The sequence below is a fragment of the Lagopus muta genome, chromosome 1 (assembly GCF_023343835.1).
Source record: "Lagopus muta isolate bLagMut1 chromosome 1, bLagMut1 primary, whole genome shotgun sequence".
NCBI classification, from domain to species: Eukaryota; Metazoa; Chordata; class Aves; order Galliformes; family Phasianidae; genus Lagopus; species Lagopus muta.
In genome coordinates, this window is record NC_064433.1 from 59,283,104 (window position 1) to 59,302,793 (window position 19,690).

At 44.5% G+C, this 19,690-nt stretch overlaps 1 protein-coding gene across 6 annotated transcripts in view; it reads left to right on the plus strand.

Moving 5' to 3' along the window:
* The window catches only part of IQSEC3 (IQ motif and Sec7 domain ArfGEF 3), a 102,969-nt gene that overhangs the window by 74,717 nt on the left and 8,562 nt on the right, over window positions 1–19,690 (plus strand). For all 6 annotated transcript variants that reach the window (XM_048927948.1, XM_048927957.1, XM_048927989.1 and 3 more), the window contains 7 exons: window positions 372–533; window positions 12,316–12,438; window positions 13,061–13,227; window positions 15,219–15,358; window positions 16,048–16,173; window positions 17,293–17,392; window positions 19,449–19,610. In XM_048927948.1, coding sequence (XP_048783905.1) covers window positions 372–533; window positions 12,316–12,438; window positions 13,061–13,227; window positions 15,219–15,358; window positions 16,048–16,173; window positions 17,293–17,392; window positions 19,449–19,610 — 980 coding nt within the window. The remainder of the gene's footprint in view (window positions 1–371; window positions 534–12,315; window positions 12,439–13,060; window positions 13,228–15,218; window positions 15,359–16,047; window positions 16,174–17,292; window positions 17,393–19,448; window positions 19,611–19,690) is intronic.

The window sequence follows — 19,690 nt, forward strand, 5'->3', positions numbered from 1 at the left end:
CAAGCTAAGCTGGAGTAGGTACAGTGCAACAGATTTTGATCCTGAAGGAGAGGGATGGCAGAAGAGAGTCACTGGTGAGCAGCAAGATCCTTTGTGGCAAGAGGCACTTACATCTTCTCCAGACAACAGCACGGGCTGCAGGTGACACAGTGGCTCCCATGACATCTGTATGCACTCATCAGCAGCTCGGGAGAACTCTCCCAGGTCTGTTCCCTGCTTGCACAAGTCCCATCCCTGTCACATACATGAACTCATAGGAGCCCATGTGCCTACTGAGGGCAGCGTTACTGGCACAACAGATGATGAGCCAGGGGTATTGATGTCCCAAAGAGTTCATGCCAACTCAGCATATTTTTGTCCTTCCTTTTCAGAAACCCAGACAAAGGGATCCAGTTCCTGATCTCCCGGGGCTTCATCCCAGACACTCCTATTGGGGTGGCACACTTCCTGCTCCAGCGGAAGGGCCTCAGCCGCCAGATGATTGGGGAGTTCCTGGGCAACAGCAAAAAACAGTTCAACAGGGATGTCCTGGAGTAAGTATGGAGAACTCTCCCTCTCCTTCCTGCCCTTTTACGGAGTTACCAGCCCACCCTGCCCTGCTTGCACCAGCAAGCAACCTGTCCTCCGTGCCCCTCCATTCCTGTGGGACCTTCACCATTTCCACTTCCATTTTGGTGCCTTTCATTGCATTTCCCAGCAATGTGTTTGCCTCTCTGTATCATTTCAATTTCTCCTTCCCAAAGGGCCTGCCATCATCCAGCTGGAATTCAGCACCACAGGGGGTAAGACTAGTGACTCCAGGAGATTTTGTGTCTGAAGAACTCTGTGACTCATGTCTCACCCCATCTAAACAAAGCGCTCCTGATGCTTTCTAGGAAGTGCTGAGAGAAGCAGAGGAGAAAAAGCATTTGCTCCTTGCTGTGAAACCAGCAGGAAACAGCAAATGCTGTCTATGCACATGGCTCTTTTGTTGTCCAGGTCTGTAATGGGTGGGCTTTTCAAGTATTCCAGCTGCTTGATAGGAAAATAAGAGGGCATCTGGTCCTGTGGGTGGTAATGAAGAAGCCTACACGTAGAAACCTGCTACTAATTAGTTTACTCTGTAGTCACAGAGCATTGAGGAATATCCTCACTCCAAAAACTCTGGTGGACCGAGCTGTCTTTTCAAGACAAGACCTTGAGTTTCCTACCCTCTTCTTTTCAGTAGCTGCTTTTGCTGGATTGCTCCCTTCAGTTCACTCACTGTGGTTTCCTCCTGTTCACACAAGGAGGCATCTCTCAGCCTACATCTCTCTTCTTTTTCAAGCCTTGCAATTTGGGCTACAGAATCCTTGGAACACCTAAGACCTATGTATGCTACCTCAGTGTCTGCCTATTGCCTCGCCTTTCATGTTGCTAAATATTACTAACTTGTTATCCCCCTACTGTGAGCATCACAGGAGCAGAGTAGAAATGTTTGGCAGAAAAGCATATTACCCGTTTTTCTGAACGTTGTCCAAGATGACAGGCTCTCTGCAAAGATGATCTTGGGGAACCGAGATGGACCTTAATTTCCTGTGTGGCCGTGATCTACTTCTTGCCATACAGATGAGGGAGAAGGAGAAAGCACAGCTCTGCGTGGTATAAAGTAGTGGCATCTTGCTTCTGCCACCCTGAGAGTCAATGCAGTAAAGACAGAGGGGGAGTTTTCACCAGAGTGTAAATGCAAGTGCTGCCATGCATGGTAATGTGACATGTGTAGTCATGGTGCAACAAGCTTGTTCAAAGACCTGTTTCCAGAGATGATCAGCACTCAACCGGGTCTTTCTTTCATTAGGCAATAGCACAGTTCTTAGTGAGAGCTGCCTTTCTGTAAGGCATGATCTTTTGTATTGCATCCATTGTAATATTTTCCCGGTCTCCAAAATGATAACTCGTTTCACAGTGGCTTATCTTGAAGCAAGCCAAAGAGAAAACCTAAATCCAAAACACACACCATTCCTACTCCTGGAAAAAAATAATTGAATCATCATAGAATCATAGAATAATTTGAGTTGAATGCACATTAAGGTTAATCAAGTTCCAACTCCCCTCATGGATACAAGGCTGCTATCCAGTAGATCAGTCTGCCCAGGCCCCATCCACATGGGCCTTGAACACCTCCAGGGATGGTGCATCCACAGCTTCTCTGCCCAAGCTGTTCCAGTGCCTCACTACACTCATGGTAAATAATTTCTTTCTAATATCTAATATCAAGCTAACCTCTTTCTGTTTAAAGCCATTACCTTTTGTCCTATCACTACAATCCCTGGTAAAGAGTCCCTCTCCATCTTTCCTGTAGGACCACTTTAAATACTAGGAGATCGCAATGACATCTCCCTGGCACCTTCCCTTTTCCAGACTAAATAACTCCAGCTCTCAGCCTGTCTCAATATGAGAGGTGCTCCAGTCCTCTGTCCATCGTCATGGCCTTCTCTGGAATCACTCCAGCAGGTCCATTCCCTTATGCTGAGGACTCCAGAGCTGAATGCAGTACTGCAGGTGGAGAGTATGCCAGTTCAGCATGCAAATCTGGGCCCAAATTTAAAACTCCATTCCTGATGCAACTGCTGCTGCCTGTTGCTGCCCATTCCTGACCTTTGATCCAGCCCTATTTTTAATATGCTGCATGGGTATTGATTAGAACAGCAATGAAACACGTATTGTCTCCAGTTTCTTCATGCCGAGAGCTACAATTAAAAGTAATTGCCTCTTTTTCTCCAGCATTGTGTGGGCTGCTTCCCCTGACAGATATACTGCTGAAGTCCAAAGCCTGCTTCTGCACAGGCAGCCTCTGCAGTAGCAATAGGCAAGCATTTCTTTCTAGTCCTACATTCAATTCCTGCAAATGACCACGTTCTTCCAGTTCACGCGCAACTATAGGCTGTGTCAGCAGCACCTGGTAACAGTCTGTATTACAAAGCTTGATGTCAGTCTCCCAGTCTCAATGTCCAGGAACTGCTGTGATATAGTTGCTTGTATTGTCTCTGAATGTTGCAGGAGAGCTATTAAAGCATGTGGCCATACTCTGTCATTACTCTCTGTTTCCACTGTACCTCTCAATGTAGCACTCCAACCACATTATGAAGGAGTGTCCCTACTGTCCTACTTACAGATGGAGGAAGCAAAGCTCAGAAGTGGGAAGTGAGCTGTTAAGGTTGTACATATCTTTAAGCAGCTGAATCTAAATTTGGAGCTCAGAGCTGTACCTGATTGCTTCAAACAACTGATAAATTGCTGACTCATATTCCTTAAAGACAAATGTAAAAGCAGACATAAAATATACACAAAATGTTCTGCAACAGAACAGAAAGAAAGAAAGATTGCCAAATAATTCAGCTAGTTGCAGCTGTGCTGTTTGCTTGTGTATCAATTTTGAGCTTCTAGATAGCAGTGGCTGGGGGGTTTTGCAAGCAAAATTTTGTCAGCTCTTATGAAAGCTGTCTGGTCAGTAGCTGCACACACAACAGTGTGGCATGCATGGAAACAAGGTGTTGCTGGAACAAAATCTCACACAGGATTATCATCCTGGATATTTTTCCTGTCTGTGCATGAGGGTGAAGAGGGCTGGCAGGGTATGAGAGTGTGATGGCTTTTTCCAGTGCTGATAGGCTGGTCACAACTTCTGAGCTGTTTGCATGTGAGCATGAGGCAACTCAAAGACATTCTAGCATTTTAGGACTGGCTAAGACCTCGTCTGGTTCCTTGTTCCACTGGTGTGACTAAGGAACAGCTCCCATCAAGTTAGCTCAGGAACACTGCACAGATTGGGACAGGTTGGTCTTGCAGTCCCCATGCTTAACAAGCCAATATTAGGAGACATGGTATTCCCTGGAGAGCACATGGCAGTCAGGATAGCCTTTACACAGCTTTTGTATAGTTTGCCCAGTTCCACTCCCATTTCTGTGGCCCAACTGACCCTTCAGTTCCTTGGCATTCTTGGTCCTGACAAGCTCCAATGCCTGGTTAAAATGGCCATTGGTAGGCACTGACCACCTGCATTGAATGAACCTGTGTGCAGTGTGAGTCAATTCTGCTCCTTCACATCCCAGACGTGGCCTTGGAGCCTTTCTGGACCGTTCTGTCCCTCCCCAGAGCAATTTCAATTATTGATGTCATTTGCTGTGTTAGTTTAGCTTCCACTCGATGTGAAAACTTGTGTTAGAAATGTGTAATGTAAGCATTGTTTCAGTTGCAGGTTGAATTAACCCAAGTGCATAAATAAACAATGAAGCAGCTTTTAAAACGTCTGCAAAAGTCTCCAGCTCCATTGAGCATTTGGATACTGGGTAGAGCTGCCCAGGTTATAAATTCCAGATTCATCTCTAAGTCCAGCCATAAGTCAATATGCTGCAAACTTCTCTTGGCTTCCATGGCTTTTTGAGCTAAGCTATATGGCAAACAAGTCAACCACTGTGTGTTCTTAGAGTCAGGTAGAAGAATTCAGAAGTGTACAGTTGAGCTTGGTGCTGTGAAGAGGATCCCTCTTTACTGCCTATGTAGTGAATCCAAAACTCCAAAAATGCATCATACTGGTTGCAAAGCCTCCTATGCATGGTGAAGGGTGAATGAGGATAAACTTAGTATGAGACTTAAGCCCTTTGGTTTGCTATTTTGCCTTCTCACATTTGCATATCCAACTACTAGAAGTCTTTAAATTATATTCTTCCTTCCATCCTCCTATTTCTTCTTTCAACCTTTAACTGTTTTTCTTGGAACCCAGAAAATAAATCTGGATAACTCACAGGTAATTATACACACTAACCAGAGGAATGAGGGAGAGAGTAGGGGATTTTTGAGAGTATCTAACTGTAATTGGCACTCATCCTTTGATAACACTGAACTGCTCACTCCTCTTTTGTTAGAGAGGTGAAATATGTCATTTCCTCTTGCAAACAAGGCTTCAATCTTTAAGAGCAGGATTTATCTCCCCTATTGTTAACCACCACCAAGTTTAGTGTCATCTATCAATTTATGAATCCCTTTAGTCAATGGAGAGACACAGGTCCCTCAAGAGTGCCATTTTTCTCTTTATGCCTGTTTTGCCTGGACATCTAGCCTTTAAACATTTTATGTTACAGGGTTAAATCCCATCTGTAGCCAATTTTAAGCATCTGACAGAAAGATCCAGCACTCCACAGTAAGATCCAGCTTCTTATCAGGAGAATCTGCTTCCACAACCTGCCTGCAGCAAGCTGGGACCTGTTTGAGGGTTTCAGCATCTGTCAGTCCAGGAAATACAGCTGTGTAGATGGAGCCTGGTCCATTCGAACTCTGTTCTGGTATTGGACAGTTTTCATCAAATCTACTTGTGAAATGTGACAGGAAAATCATATTGTTGCTTTGAAAAAGTCAGGGCCAGTGCATACATTTCTAATGAGGTACAGCATCATTCTTACATCTTTTCTTTAATCCTTTCTTTTGTATTGCATACTCAGATGCATTGTTTATTTGTTTGTGTGCACCCTTAACCCTGTGTTTATTTGTTGCTTTTGTTCTCTTTCATTCATCCTTCCCTTCTCTTTAGTTCGTTGTTCTCCTCCACCTGTTTCTGACTCAGGAACTGCTTCCATTTATAGTTCATTCATGAGCAAGATAATGTGCGTGGTGTCGTGAATTGAGTCAGCTATGCTGCTGGTGTTAGATGGTTTATACTCAGGTCATGGGACCTGGATTTGTGCAGAAGTGGCTGTCCTGGTGCATTTCCTGTCAGAAAAGACAGGTGCAGGGATTGAAGAAGAGGGGACAGTGTGCTGAACTGGGGGCTTGTTCCTGTTAGAGTGTAAGTTACTGTTAGACACACTCTCCTTGTCGGTGAGCAGCTCTCCTGTCTGTCAAGCCAGTAGTGTCTTCTCTTTCTCTCATGGGAAGTCAGAGAGAAAGAAAAACTGCTCTTAGGAGTGTAAAAGCAGAGATGGAAACCCAGCTAAGAGGCTGTCTTTTAAAGAAGTGTTAGCTTCCTTTGACTGGCAAAGTGAACTTGACAGGTTAGCCCCAAACTAGCCTATCTTCCCCTTCTCACTGAGGACATTAGAGAGGATCAATAGGGGACTTGTATTACGGGAGGATTTGAGCAGCACAGTGCTGCTGCTTGTGCTGAGGAGCAGTAGATAATGATGCAGTGGAAACAGAGAACAGAGAGGAGAACAAGTTAGTCAGTTCTGACCTCCTGCTGCAAGCAGAGCTGTGGCACAGATCAGAATTGTGAACAAGAGTGACTTTCCCATGACAAGCTGCAAGGGCTAAAAGTAAAGCTTGAACTTACTTGGATGCCTAGGGAAATGGTTTGCCCTTGTATTAAGGCTCTTAATGTCTCCTGGAGGGTGAAGAAGGCTAGGCAGTGTCTTGTCCTGCATGGCCAAAGTGTCCAGAGAGGAAACAACTTTCCACTTTGGAATACAGCTATGTCACAAGGCATGGCAGCACTTCTTCACTATGCGCAAGTAAGTACCAACAGTCCTGGCAGGGCAAGTAGGCATGGCAGCCCCAGAGAAGAACAGGCAATACAAGTAATGTTGTACCACCTAGAAAGGGGGTGCAGCTGTTGCAGGCCATGATCTCCATTGTAGAGACAACTCTAACATGAGGATGGCAGGAAGAAGTGCTGTGTGGAGGGCAGGACGGGGACACAAGCCCTTGCCTGCTTGTGCAAGGAAGCAAAGAGCCCTGCTTGCTTTTCTTACTGTGGGCCTTAGCAAACACCTGCAGGGGCAGCGTCCTCCAAGGGAGCTGATCTCTTCCTCTGCAGTATACCCTAAGCCTGGTTTGTCTTCAGAAAGAGCACAGGGATGCTGAGAAAAGGCATGTTTTTTATTAGTATTTCTGTGCCTTGTCTTAAACTTTCCACCTGGCTGCCTCCCTCTGTGTCCCATCCCTGAGCATGGGATGCAGGTTCATTACAGATGCTTTTAGTTGCAGCCCAGCTCATGCTACATTGTCACCTGAGTGGAAAAGCTGGAAAATAGGTCATTACGCATGGGTGAGCAGATTCCAGCCCCACACGATACAGCTGCTTCCTGCCTTCTCTGAATCTTTTTGCCACAAGGCTTTTTTGTCATGCTTAGTCCTGTGCTAAATCCTCACAGCCCTGATGTCTCTGCGTCCACCAACTTTTGGGGGGGAATCATGTCCTGTAACCTAGGAGGCAGCACAGTACCACGGATGTATCAGTGGGGCAAAATGACACGAAGAGGATCTCACTCTTTGATCCCATCACCTGACACCACGAATGCAATTCTCTGCAGTTATAAGGTGCCTGGCTGCTTTATGCATTGAGGCAGACCAAGCTCTTCATGAATAGAGGAGCCCCACCTGGTTCATGAGCAAGGTGTCAGCACCTTTCCTGCTCACTTCAGCAACATGAAGCAAAGGTCCAAAGTCCTCCTAAGAGGAGGAGATTTTCTAAGGCAATTACTCCACTCCTGCTTTGTTGTCCTTCGGACCTCCTAGTTGTCTAGGAATAGGCATCTCACAGGCATGCTGCTGTTTGTACTAGATTTAGCATATACACATAAGTTGCAGTTTTATTCCTTGGACACAGGGAGCCATCTCTGTGTAATCTATCTCTTCATGATCTCTTCATGATGGTGTGGTGAGCGGTCTGCCCAAGTAGAGGCAGATGTTTCATCCTCTGTCCTCAAAGGAAAACTTCTTGTGTATCTCACACGGAGAAAGAACACCACTGGCAGTGTTGGCTCAGTGACTGGTATTCTGGATGCAAGGTCCTCGTATTTACAGGGCTTGGAAAAGAAGGTGACCATGGCTATGGGATTCTGAGTTTCCCGTGGTGACCAAAACATGATAGATGGGCACTGGAACCCATGGCACTTTCTGTTAGATAGTTGCAGGAATGTACCAAGAGGTTTGAGTAAGGGGGATTCTCAGCTACCCTGCAGATGCCTGGAGTGGAGCCATCCAGGTGCCTGATAGTAGCAGAGAGGGGGCAAAGCATACTGACACTCCACAGACAGCTAAAGAGGATGCAATTATTAAAACCGTTGAGTTTCAAGAGTTGTGTCCAGCTGTCCTTTCCCAGGAGGTGGCATCTCTTCTGCCCTGATCCCCAAAGGACAGGAGTGGGGAGGAGAGAACCTGATGTCCTCCTCTGGGTGGGGTTTGCTATCCTCAGCCTGTTTTCTCCCTTACCACAGAATGGGGAGTTGAAGGTGAAGCCAGGTCCTCCATGGATATAAATCGTGCCTCTTCATAAGTAGTTTGGGCAAACTCCATTTCTGCAATCTCTGAAATAGAGATCTTGAAAAGAGGGCTTAGGTACAGAGGCAGAGCTATGTAGGTGGCTGTCCCCCATCAATTAACCCCTATGCACCTCTAGCAACATGAAAGTGTTCATATTGTAACTTTAGGTGAATAGGAAAGCTTGTTTCCTGTACAGTGATTAAACTACAAATGATGTGCCAAGAAAATGTACAGACTGTTGTTGAACAAAGAGCTAAGCAAGTTGTACTCATATTTCCGTTGATGGCTTTCTGTACCTATGCTAACATTGTACCAGGTGATCCCACTGTGTCCCTTTTTCCTGGTTGTTTCCAGTTTTTTGCTTTCATGTCTTGTATAGATGCAGGAGGTAGAACCAACTGTTAAGCTTTAAGCTGTTCAGTGGACTAATGGGGGCAGGTGTAACCTCTCATCTAATTCATGGATTTCCTTTGGCTGATACCATTTTGAGAAGGCCTATAGTGCAGATGACACATTTAAAGAATTGATTGTTGGTTCTGTGAATTTGATTCATTCAATCAAGCTTATTTAAATTTGAATACCCTGGGGAGGATGGAGACCTCCAGCCTTTCTTGGCACTAGTTCCATGTCTGAGCACCCTTGGTGGCAGTCTTTTCCTTTTGCCTAACTGGCAGTTGTCCATGTTTCCAGCATAAGTCTGATGCTTCTCATCCTTCTACCACTGAGCACCTGTGTGAAAAGCCAGGCTTCATGTCCCATGCTCCCAGTAGGCAGCCGTAGTCAACAATCAAATTCTCCCTGAGCCTTCTTAGAGCTAACCAAAGGTTGTTCCTGACGCTGCCCTGGGATGCCATGCATCCTTTATCCCTCCTCTGCCCTGAGAGCATGGGATGGCCCATGACATATAAAATGTAGAAGTGATGAACCCTGCTGTTCATTTCAGCTTTGCCTATCCAGGTCAGGAACAAGGCTCAGAAATGACCTACGGTTTTAGGTATATTTCCAAGCTGCTACTCTGTTTTTGAGCTTGTGTTGTGCTACTGGTCATATGTTCTTTTACAAATAGGCTGTTCTTCAACTAGTCCTATGCAGTTCCTGGTATTGCCTTCCCAAAAACATTACAGAATCTAATCTCAGAATTTTCATCTTGCTCTGTCCTTTAGTACAACCTAAGAATAATATCAGAGCCTGTATTAGCTTGATGCATTACTTACTATGTCCTTTTTCCAGCAAGGGGATGTAGATTGTATGGCAGATGTTAGGAATCTTTTCTGGTTAGCTGAATGGGCAACATCAACAATATGAGGGCTGCTTGAAAGTAATGCCTTCTATTTTATTCTGTTGGCCCATGATGCCAGAGGCAGATGTTGCTGGTGTGGCAGTAGAGGTTGAACCTTCCCCCAGTATTCCGTTACACTTTGTTGCTGTGTGACAGATGGCAGCGGAAGGGTGGTCTGAAAAGATGATGTTGACATTAAAGTGAATGAAGCAAAGGTGTGGAAATGATTCTACCTGCTTGAATTTGAAAATAACTATAAACAAGTGACTTGCCCTACTTGTCCTACGAGGCAAGAGCATTGACTTTATTATTTGTGATTCAGACTTGAAAGAAAAGATGTGTTAGACCATACTGTGTGAAAGGGGAAGGATTTATCAGTGAGGGAGGAAGGAAAAGATACAATTTAATTATGGTGGATTGGTCTACTAGCATGACCTCAGCAGGTCTTAAAGGCATGTGCAAGGACTCTTGCTTTCACATGTCTGGAAGCAGATAGTAGTAGCAAAATCATCGGAGTCAATGCTGAGAAACATCATGTATCAGAAAAGATTAAAAAATAATAACAGAAGTCCAACTACAGAGATGTTTGCAGCTGTGAACACAATAATGACTAACCAGAGAAAAATTTTTCTTACTATCAAAGACAAATTCCAAGAAGCAGAATGCCTTGATGTCAACCCAAGGGACAAGTGAATGCAAGTATGAGAAAAATAAGAATAACAAAGGAAAGGGGCAGTAGAAAGAGTTTTCCCTGCTGCCAGAATCAATTTGCAAGTGTTTCTGCAGTTCACCTCTTGGAGAGGAAAATGAAGTTTTTGTGTAAGATTTCCTATGAGAGTGGCCCCATTGATTCTCTGCCTTTGCTCTTGACTAGTTGTTCCTGCACTTTGATTCTGGAACTTGTGTAAGGAAGGAGTCCATGTTTCTGGTTTGAGATTATAGCTGCTCCATAGAAGATAGCGAGCACTCTGAACACCCAAAGTTCAGACAGAGCTTTTGGTAAGGTGTTCTGTGGGTGTCATTCCAGTTAAGCAATGATATCTCAGCTCTTGAATCGACAGGGGAATGCAAGAAGGAAAAGAGCTATCTGAGCATTTGAATCTTACCATCTGAGACATTCACACAATAATTTTTTGTTCTAGCAAGGCTGCTGTTGTGACATTCAACAGCCTAGTTCACAAAATACTGCCCAACAGCCTACAGCAAACTGCAGAACTATAGAAAAGAGTAATAGCAAAATATGTAGGACATCACAGAAAGAAAGCAGAAGATTCTGATTACAGCATATGTTTTTATTAGCAAAAGCATGTTTGGTGAAATTTCCAGATGATTCTAGAAATTGGAAGAATCCAGAAGGAAGCTAATCCCCTCTCCCTTTAATTCACTTGCCTCATCCCTCATTCTCTACATTTCTCATGCATTCTCAGATGACCTGTCTTTTGAAAAATTTCTTCCCAGCCCTAAATTTGGGATCAGTTTACCCTTTACAAGAGAAAGCCAAACCAAATATTATACAGAAGACGAGATAAACAGGATGAAAGATAGAATAAGCACTCAAAGGGAATGGAAGCAGAAAATGTGAAGTCACTGGATTTTAATACATTTGTGATGTCCAGGTGGTGCAATTTTACTGAATATTAGGAAGCTAGTAATTTTGCATTTAAGGAAGAATTTAAAGAAAATGGAATTTTGGCACCTGTGAATTTCTTCATCTTTCAGATATGATGTCAGATTTGAGAATTCATTTATGGGAAAAAATAATAGCAGACAAGAAGGTAAATGGTACATACTAGCACCAGTGGAGAATAGATTAATTCTGTCTTTCTTTGATAAATAATTGGTTTTCTAGACAAGGAACATACAGAAGATAATTCTAAACTTCAGCAAAGTATTTGACATGAGAAATGGTTAGCTGAGTGTAGAAGAGAAAGATATTAATAAAGGAATCATAAATGGGGAAGAGAATTGGCTGATGCAGACATTACTGCCTACATGCTCTACTGAAATAGAAAGATGGACTTAAAGGAGGTTATGAGGAGTTTCCTGAGCCTAGCCTTTTGGTGAATGTTTGCAGCAGAGACCTGGACACAGATGGTAGGAGTCTGCTAACAAAATGTGCTGAAACCACACAGAGAAGGTACTGTCGTTGCAAATGAAGATCAAAATATCATTCAGTAACAGTAAGAACTTGAGGATTTAACTATGAAGACAGAAAGACTATAGTAGACTTCTGAGATTAGCAGTAGGACTTCTGTAAGATGAAAATACAAATGAGAAGCAAGAGGGTAGTGATCCCCATTCTGTACAAGAACTTCCATGTCACATTTTCTTTGAGTGGCCTCTGGTCTTTACAAATGTAGCGAATACTTTTGCTGCAGCATTTGGGTAGGAGTGAAGAGTGGAGGAGAAAGTCTGGGTTGCAAATGTGGATATGTGCTTGACTGAATGGAAGGTGAGGAGAGGATGAGTACAGTGAATGCAGATAAGAGAAGGATGGATAAATGGGTGGTGAACAAGTGCACATTCTGGGAGGCAGTTAGGAATGGACAGTGTGTGAAGTATTATTGCCAGACGATAAAAGAGGCCAAAATAGATGGATTTATATCTGTATTCATATCGGTATATAGGAGTTGAAATATCTATATCACTATAGTTGTCTATATAACTGTACAGATAAAGAAAATATCAACAAGAACACAGAGTTATCGGCCTGTTCCATGGTATCTCCCTTGGAAACTCAGCCTGGGCACCACATTGAAGGAGCCAACCTGGCATCCTGCCCAGGAGGAGGTGCTGACAAAGGCTGTGTCCACTTCCCACAGCTGCGTGGTGGACGAGATGGACTTCTCGGGCATGGAGCTGGATGAAGCGCTGCGGAAATTCCAGGCTCACATCCGTGTGCAGGGGGAGGCACAGAAGGTCGAGCGGCTAATTGAGGCTTTCAGGTAAGAAAGAGAGCCCTGTGGCCACACTGCTGCAACCGGCTGGAAGCAGAGCACACCCAAGGCAGAAAACATGCAGCAGGAATGGAATGACTGACCAGGGACCCCCCTTCTAAAAAAACTGGTTGTGGAAGTCCTCTGTTCCACTGCCACCACAGAGCCACATCCTTGATGGATGTTCAGTGGCATGAAGGGCACAAAGGGTCAGAGTGAGTCCAGCCATATTTGCCAGCAAGGGACTCCTTGTTCACTGGTGACTGGCAGGAAGAGCAGCACTGGGGCTTGCAAGGGTTCTGGGTTGTTCCCTCGTTGCGTCCAGAGGAATCTTTAGCATTCCTGACTGTAGTAGATCCCAATATTACCACTGCATAGTGACCCCAGATTGGTTAGTCTGTCTACTGTCATTTGCTCTTTTGGCTTCTGAGGACAAGAAAGCTGAAGTTTTAGTGGCCAGTTTCAGCTGTTGGTGGGTAAATTGGCCTTCAGAGTTCTAGCAATTCCTTCTCTTTTGTGTGAGAGCTGGAGTGGAAGGAGAAATTTGATCCATGCATGAGGAAGTCATTGCTACACTTGAGCAGAGGACTCCAATATTCTATGTTAAGTATGTGCATCCCTCCTGCTGCAGCCAGAGGTACTGCATGTGTAATCCAGATGTGGTCCAGCAGTTTCACAACCCAGACACCATCTTCATCTTGGCCTTTGCAATCATCCTCCTCAACACGGACATGTACAGCCCCAACATCAAGCCTGACAGGAAGATGATGCTAGAGGACTTCATTCGCAATCTGAGAGGTGAGCATCCCACTTAGCTTTTTTTTTTTTTTTTTTTTTTTTTTTTTGCCCTCCTGCTTCTCTAAATCCTGCCCAGGTGAAGGCAGCAAAAATCTAGCAAAGCTGCCTTCCTCCAGGACTTCTGTTACTCTCTGTAAGCCAGATTTGGAGGATAGTGCTTTGAAATGTCCTCTACTTTGCTGGGAAAGGGGAAGATCTCTGCTTTGTTCTCTGCAGAAAGCTGCCCAGCCTCTTCACAAACTAACCATTTTTCTTGAGCGATGGTTTCATCTTTTAATGGTTTTCACTCTTTGGTAGTCCATCATATTACATTTTTCTGTTGTTCATCTCCATCCTTCCTAAACCCCGTTCGGTTATGTTAAACAAGCCCTTTCCCTCCTTGTTGCTTTAAATATACAAGCAAATTTTTCTTCTACTCAGTCTAAATCTTCTTTTTTTTTAATTGCTTGCAATTGCTTGCAGTAATTGTAAGCCTGACAGAGTTCATGCATGTATTACCTCTCAGCAATTTCTAATACATCAGTTCCCCAAATCAATTTTCTTCTACTTTTCAAGGTCCTTCCTTATCTCAGTAATAGGTTGTTAAAAGCATTTCTTCAGATGTGGTCACAACATACTCCTATGGAGAATCACCGCCTCCTCCTCATTTTCAGATGTGCTAATGCAGCTTAGTATTGTTTTGCCTTTTTGACACGATGTCTAGACAAAGTCCAGTTTCCCAGCCATGCTCACTCCTAGGTCAGTCATTTTCCGAGTGTTTCTTATTGCACATCTGCAATTCAGGTTAAGTTCTTTCAGAGTTTTCCCAGTGTAAATCTTTGAACTGCTGTGCACTGCTGTAACTTGTATTCTTGTCCTTATGACTGTTCAGACAGTGTTGTCCCAGCCTCTTACACCTTCCCCATCCACTTCAGAGTGCAATAATGTGACAGCGAGACCGTCTTTCAAGTTATTTTCTGCCATCAACCCCTTCGGTATCATGGCAGATTGAACTAACTCAAAAGGTTTTCTTTCTTTCCTTTTTATTTATTAATGTTAATTTTCACCATCAATTCACATCACGATGAATTCAGCCAGCATGAGGACCAAGCTGCAGACAAGGGGAGACAGTTCATTTCAGACTCACCTTCAGCCCAACACGCGGGCCGGGAGCTTTGCTGGCCTGTGTTTAAAAAAAGACACAGAGTATTCAGGCAATGTTTGCAAGGTCATGAAGAAGGGAGCCAGAAGAGGACAATGCCTCTTCATTCCTAGGCAATTCCCCAGCAGCAGCATTGTTAGCCTCAGACCAGGCAGCTGGAGGGAAGCAGAGAAAACCAATGTAACATGATTGAAGGAATTCAGTGTAGGAGGAAGGGCTGGCAATTTGATTTGTGGTGTTTGGGTGAGGGGAGGGGGAAGGACAACTTTTCTGCCAGGCTCTTCAAGAGTCAAATAGCAAAATTTGGAAAATTAGCTAAGCAAATACAAACAAGGAAGGGGACAGACCCCAAACAGAGAAATCACAGATAGAATAGCAAGGAAGTATTATGCGTAAGAGACATCGCAGAAGAAAATGTTGAAGGTTACCAAGTAAATAGGAGATCTGAGGCTTGCATTGGCAGGAGGAGCAGCTGGATCGCATTGCAGATATCCACTACGCCTAGCACTTCTAATAATATGAGATCAATGCAGGGGTTGCTACTGAATGGCCCAAGGAATATGAATGTGAAATTGTGGCTATAAAACCTTAGGGAACATATGGAAAGAAGCCACCATGCAGAGCAATGGAATAATGAAATCTTCAGCATTGGTCTTAGATGCGACTGTATCTCTGCTGCTGGTGCATTCTGTGTGCTAGACCAAGAAAGAAAACACTCTAAAACAACAAAAAAAATCTATTTCCTTTCTGTCTTCTCAACATTGCACTGAGGTAGTAGCTGCCTGTCAGGGATGACAGTTCTTTCCTTTTTTCTCTGCCTAGTCTGCTCAACATTTTCTGTGTTTTGCAGGAGTGGATGATGGTGCTGACATCCCACGGGAGCTGGTGGTAGGGATCTACGAGAGGATCCAGCAGAAAGAACTAAAATCCAATGAGGACCATGTGACATACGTCACCAAGGTGGAGAAGTCCATAGTTGGAATGAAAACGGTGAGCACCCATAACCCTGCTGGCACCTACTCACCCTTTTCACACCCATCTCCATCACTGTCCCCCTTTTTTGCCATTTTCCTCTCTAATCCTCTTCTTTCATAATGCTTCCCTTGCTTGTGTTTTTCTCCAAACACCTTCTCACTTGCTATCTCTTTGTTTCTTAATTCTTTGGAATTTACTTGGCCAGAGTTTGCTTTATCCAGTGCAATAGTACCTCTCATTGGAGGTTCTGCTTGCCAATGCAGATCCTGCCTGCCAATACTTCAGTGATAGCTCTGCAGCTCTGAATTTTTAGGCCTTTTGAGGTTGTAGGATGTGAAAAGCAAAAGTTATAGGGAAAGTTACAAGACCCTCAAATGCAGACACTGCCCAGGGCAGTCCAGTGGGCTGAGAAGTTACTCGGTGACTTGTAGACAGAGGTATATGAGATCGGATGTGAACAAGTGGCTTGCCTACAGACTGTTCTACTCCCCTGATCTATCCAAGTCATGAAGGCTCTCTCTGTTATGGCACCAGCAGGATGATTGATGGCGAGGAGTGGTTGTGAGGAAATAAATAGAGTAGGCAGAATGGGCAGAACCATCTTGTGCCACTGTCACCTGGCAGGGTTGTGTAAGTTAAGAGTGCTGGTGAACCTTCCTGGCACCTTCTCATAACCCCCACACACTCTTGTGGATCTTCTGCAGGTTCTCTCTGTGCCCCATCGCCGATTGGTCTGCTGCAGCCGCTTGTATGAAGTGACTGATGTGAACAAGGTGCAGAAGCAGGCAGCTCACCAGAGGGAAGTTTTTCTCTTCAATGACCTGCTAGTGGTGAGTGTGCTTTGGCATTTAGGCACTGCAGTGATAAAACTAGTCTGAGAATCTGTAAAGAAATATAAAAGCAGTCCACAACATCGATTTCCCCCATCCTAGGGACAGACCATCCTCCTGATCCATCAACATGCAAGACACAGCTTTGGATCCTTCCCTGTTAGCAACATACCAAACCTAAAATTCCTCTGACCCCTGAAAAGACAAACAAAGACAAAAGTTGTGTCCCACAGCCAAGTAATGTCATTGTTATCTCTCATTGCTTTGCTACCAGGGAGGTTCATTTTGTGAGAGTGAAGTACATTTATTTGGCTGTTTGTATTATAGTAGGCAGAGCACTCCCATGTACTTCAAAAGTTTCCTGCCAGGTACATAAAACCACTACCTTTTACTATTGCTGAGGCTACAGAAAAGTAGGTGCTACCTACTGGAGCCTGAAGTGCATACAATATTTTAAAAAGTGTCCTGCTCAAGGGATCTTGCAGCTGAGTTCATGCAGTTACAAGGGTGAACACAGGTTTGCTGAGAAAAGGAGGATGCGGCCAAGAAGGATATTCTGCTTTTGGCAAAAAATGCCTGAGTTTAATGGCAAAAGGAAACTGTGGATGTTGCAAAAGTAAGGCCAAAGCCAAGGCATTTTGTCCCAGAGAAGAGAACTTTCCTTGCCTATTCCTCTGCAACCATTTGTGAACCTGCGGAGGTCTATTCTTCCTAGCCCTCCATTCCTTGTGATAAATCAGATCTATGAAGATTAGTACTGAGGGAGCAAGGGCAGCACAGCATGCACACGTACTCTGGTTCCCAGACCTAGGATATTTAGTGGAAAGAATTACCCCTGAAAAGTCAGAAATATGAGCATCCAAAAATCATCCCTAGTATTCCTGGGGTACAGAACCTGAGGGGGCCCATGGCTACACATACAGAATTTCAAAGTGCTGCAAGTACAGCGTGCCAGGCAGTTTTCTGGGCTAAGAGTCTGTCAGTCACCAAGTTTTCATCCCATGTACAATTAACACAGCTTGTAAAAATCTTTTTCTTTTGTGCTTTGAGTAGTTTGTATTGTTCTTGCTTCCCTGTTCACCAGCAACCTATCCAGTGATGTGTCTGTTCCTCTAACAGATCCTCAAGCTTTGCCCCAAGAAGAAAAGCTCCTCGACCTACACATTTTGCAAGTCTGTTGGCCTGCTGGGCATGCAGTTCCATCTCTTTGAGAATGAATGTAAGTCTGATTCTCCGTGGTTGCCTGAAGGGGTTTGGCATGGAAAAGGAGAAGAAAGGAGGAGGCTGCATAGCCCAGTGAGATCTTTCATCAGAGTAGGGATTCTATCAGGGTTAAAATGAGATGGGAGAAAAAAACAGACCTGGTACTGAGGACATTACTGTGCAAGTACAGTGTGATGAGAAGAGGCTTCTGATCTCTCTCTTGGTCTAAACATGGGCAGAAAGGCTGACCTTAAGTTCACTGAAGTGAGTTGACTTGTCAAGGTGACAGGGAGGGCACTCATCTGGAGGAATGAGGTAACTGATCCTAAGGTGCACGTCACTTAGCTCTCAGGAGCCAACAGTAGGGGAACCTCACTGACAAAACTGCTGCTGTTGCTTTTAGCCCCTTTCCACTTGCATCCAAAATCACAACACCCACCTCTACCTTTGACACTGATAAAAACCCAGGTGCTGCTGCTGCTGCCTTCCTGCAGTATGATGTGCTGTGCTGAGATTCCTGAGATTGAAGCAGAACCCTTGGAACAGCACCCACCAAAGCATGGCGAGAGGCCAGCCCTAGTCAGCCTGACCTCGATGGTCTGGGAATAGAGCCATGATGTGTCATGATTGAAGCTGGTTGTGTGGTGGAGGAATTCCAGAAACAGGCAGGCTTCCTGCTGGCAAAGGCAAAGGGGATGCACAGTGGTCTCAGGCAAGTGTGGTTTATGTCTACTGAGGATTTTGTGAGCACCAGCAGAATATGATGCAAGGAAGGAACACTGTAGCAGTACTGAGGCTACACTGAATTCCTTACATCCTTGCTCTGCCCTATGGACAGCGTGGGTCATCATCTCAATTTCCTACCCTCCATAGCACACAGTGCTTTTCACATTTCTAAATGTACAAAAAAGCCATTTATAGCTCTACATTCCCAGGACACATTGTTGGAGCTGGGATCTACTTTCAGGGGTATGATGATTATCCTGGAGTGTTGGCAAAGGCTTCCTTTTATGTATACTCCGCAGAGACAGAAAAGCAGATGCCTGAAAGAACTTGTGATCTTAACAAATGAGACAAGACACGGGGTGGGGAAAGGGAACTAGAACACAAACAGAGCGAGCTAAGGGCTGATAGGAAACAGTGGGTTGGTCTTTGACTTGATTGGTAAAGATTGCTAATGAAGAGCGTGGAGAAGGCAGGCATACAAGAACAGTAGAGAAGAGAAAGCATGACAGGTGAAGAAAGAAACTAAATGTAGACAAAGGAGAAGGGGAAGGAGAAAAGAGACAGAAACCATTTTTCAATGACCAAAAGACAGAGAAAGTCCAGTCACAAGCTTAAGAAGTTCTCTGCATACCTTTGTTCTCCAGCTTACGTTGGCTGAATCTGCAGCCACCTCCTCCATGCACACATCCTGATCTTTAAATCATAAAGCCTTCTGTTGTGCTCTTTTCACTCTCGGGGCGTTTCTTTTCATTTTCATTTCTGACAGTGTTTTGCCTTTTGGGGACTACTAAGTGGAGACCTGCAAACCCACACCCTTATCTTTACCGCACTCTCTGCATAGCATGATGAGCTCCCTACTCATGCTGTGCTGACACTGCAGCTATGTTCCCTGCTGGTGGAAGTAGAGACTGGAGAGAAGTCCTGTATCTGAGGATATTAATGACTCTGAGTCCAGGAGCCAACTTCTCAGGCTGCAACTCCCAAAGGAGAAAAAGTATCGTTGGCATCATATATACTGTTAACTCCTCTGCAGATTCAGGAGGGCTTTATAGTCTCATCTCTGTGCTCAGGTTCTTAGCGTTGACATTACATTAACTGTAATGAAGATCTAGAGGTTTTTGACTACGGCACCACTATGGTAGTGGTGGTAACTTGCCTTGCTGCTGGACCTTGGCCGTTCTGTTTCCTTGGAGTGCTGCAATGCTGCAGATCCTCACAATTTGCAGTGTGACAAATTCTTAAGTTCCTCTGGACTGAAATTGTCTGTCCTGGGAAAACAGGAAAGCAGACTTCTCCAGCAAGAAACCCTAATGCCTCTCTATTATTTTGACACATCTTATTCACAGATTACCCCCATGGCATCACACTGGTGACTCCAGTTTCGGGCTCAGAAAAGAAACAGGTACTGCACTTCTGTGCTCTGGGAGCCGAGGAAATGCAGAAATTTGTGGAAGATCTGAAAGAGTCAATAGCAGAAGTGACAGAGCTGGAGCAGATACGTATTGAATGTAAGGACCTCTAACGCAATTCAGACTCTGATGCCATCATACTCCATGCGTATGCAAGGGAGAAAATGTAAAAGCAGTGG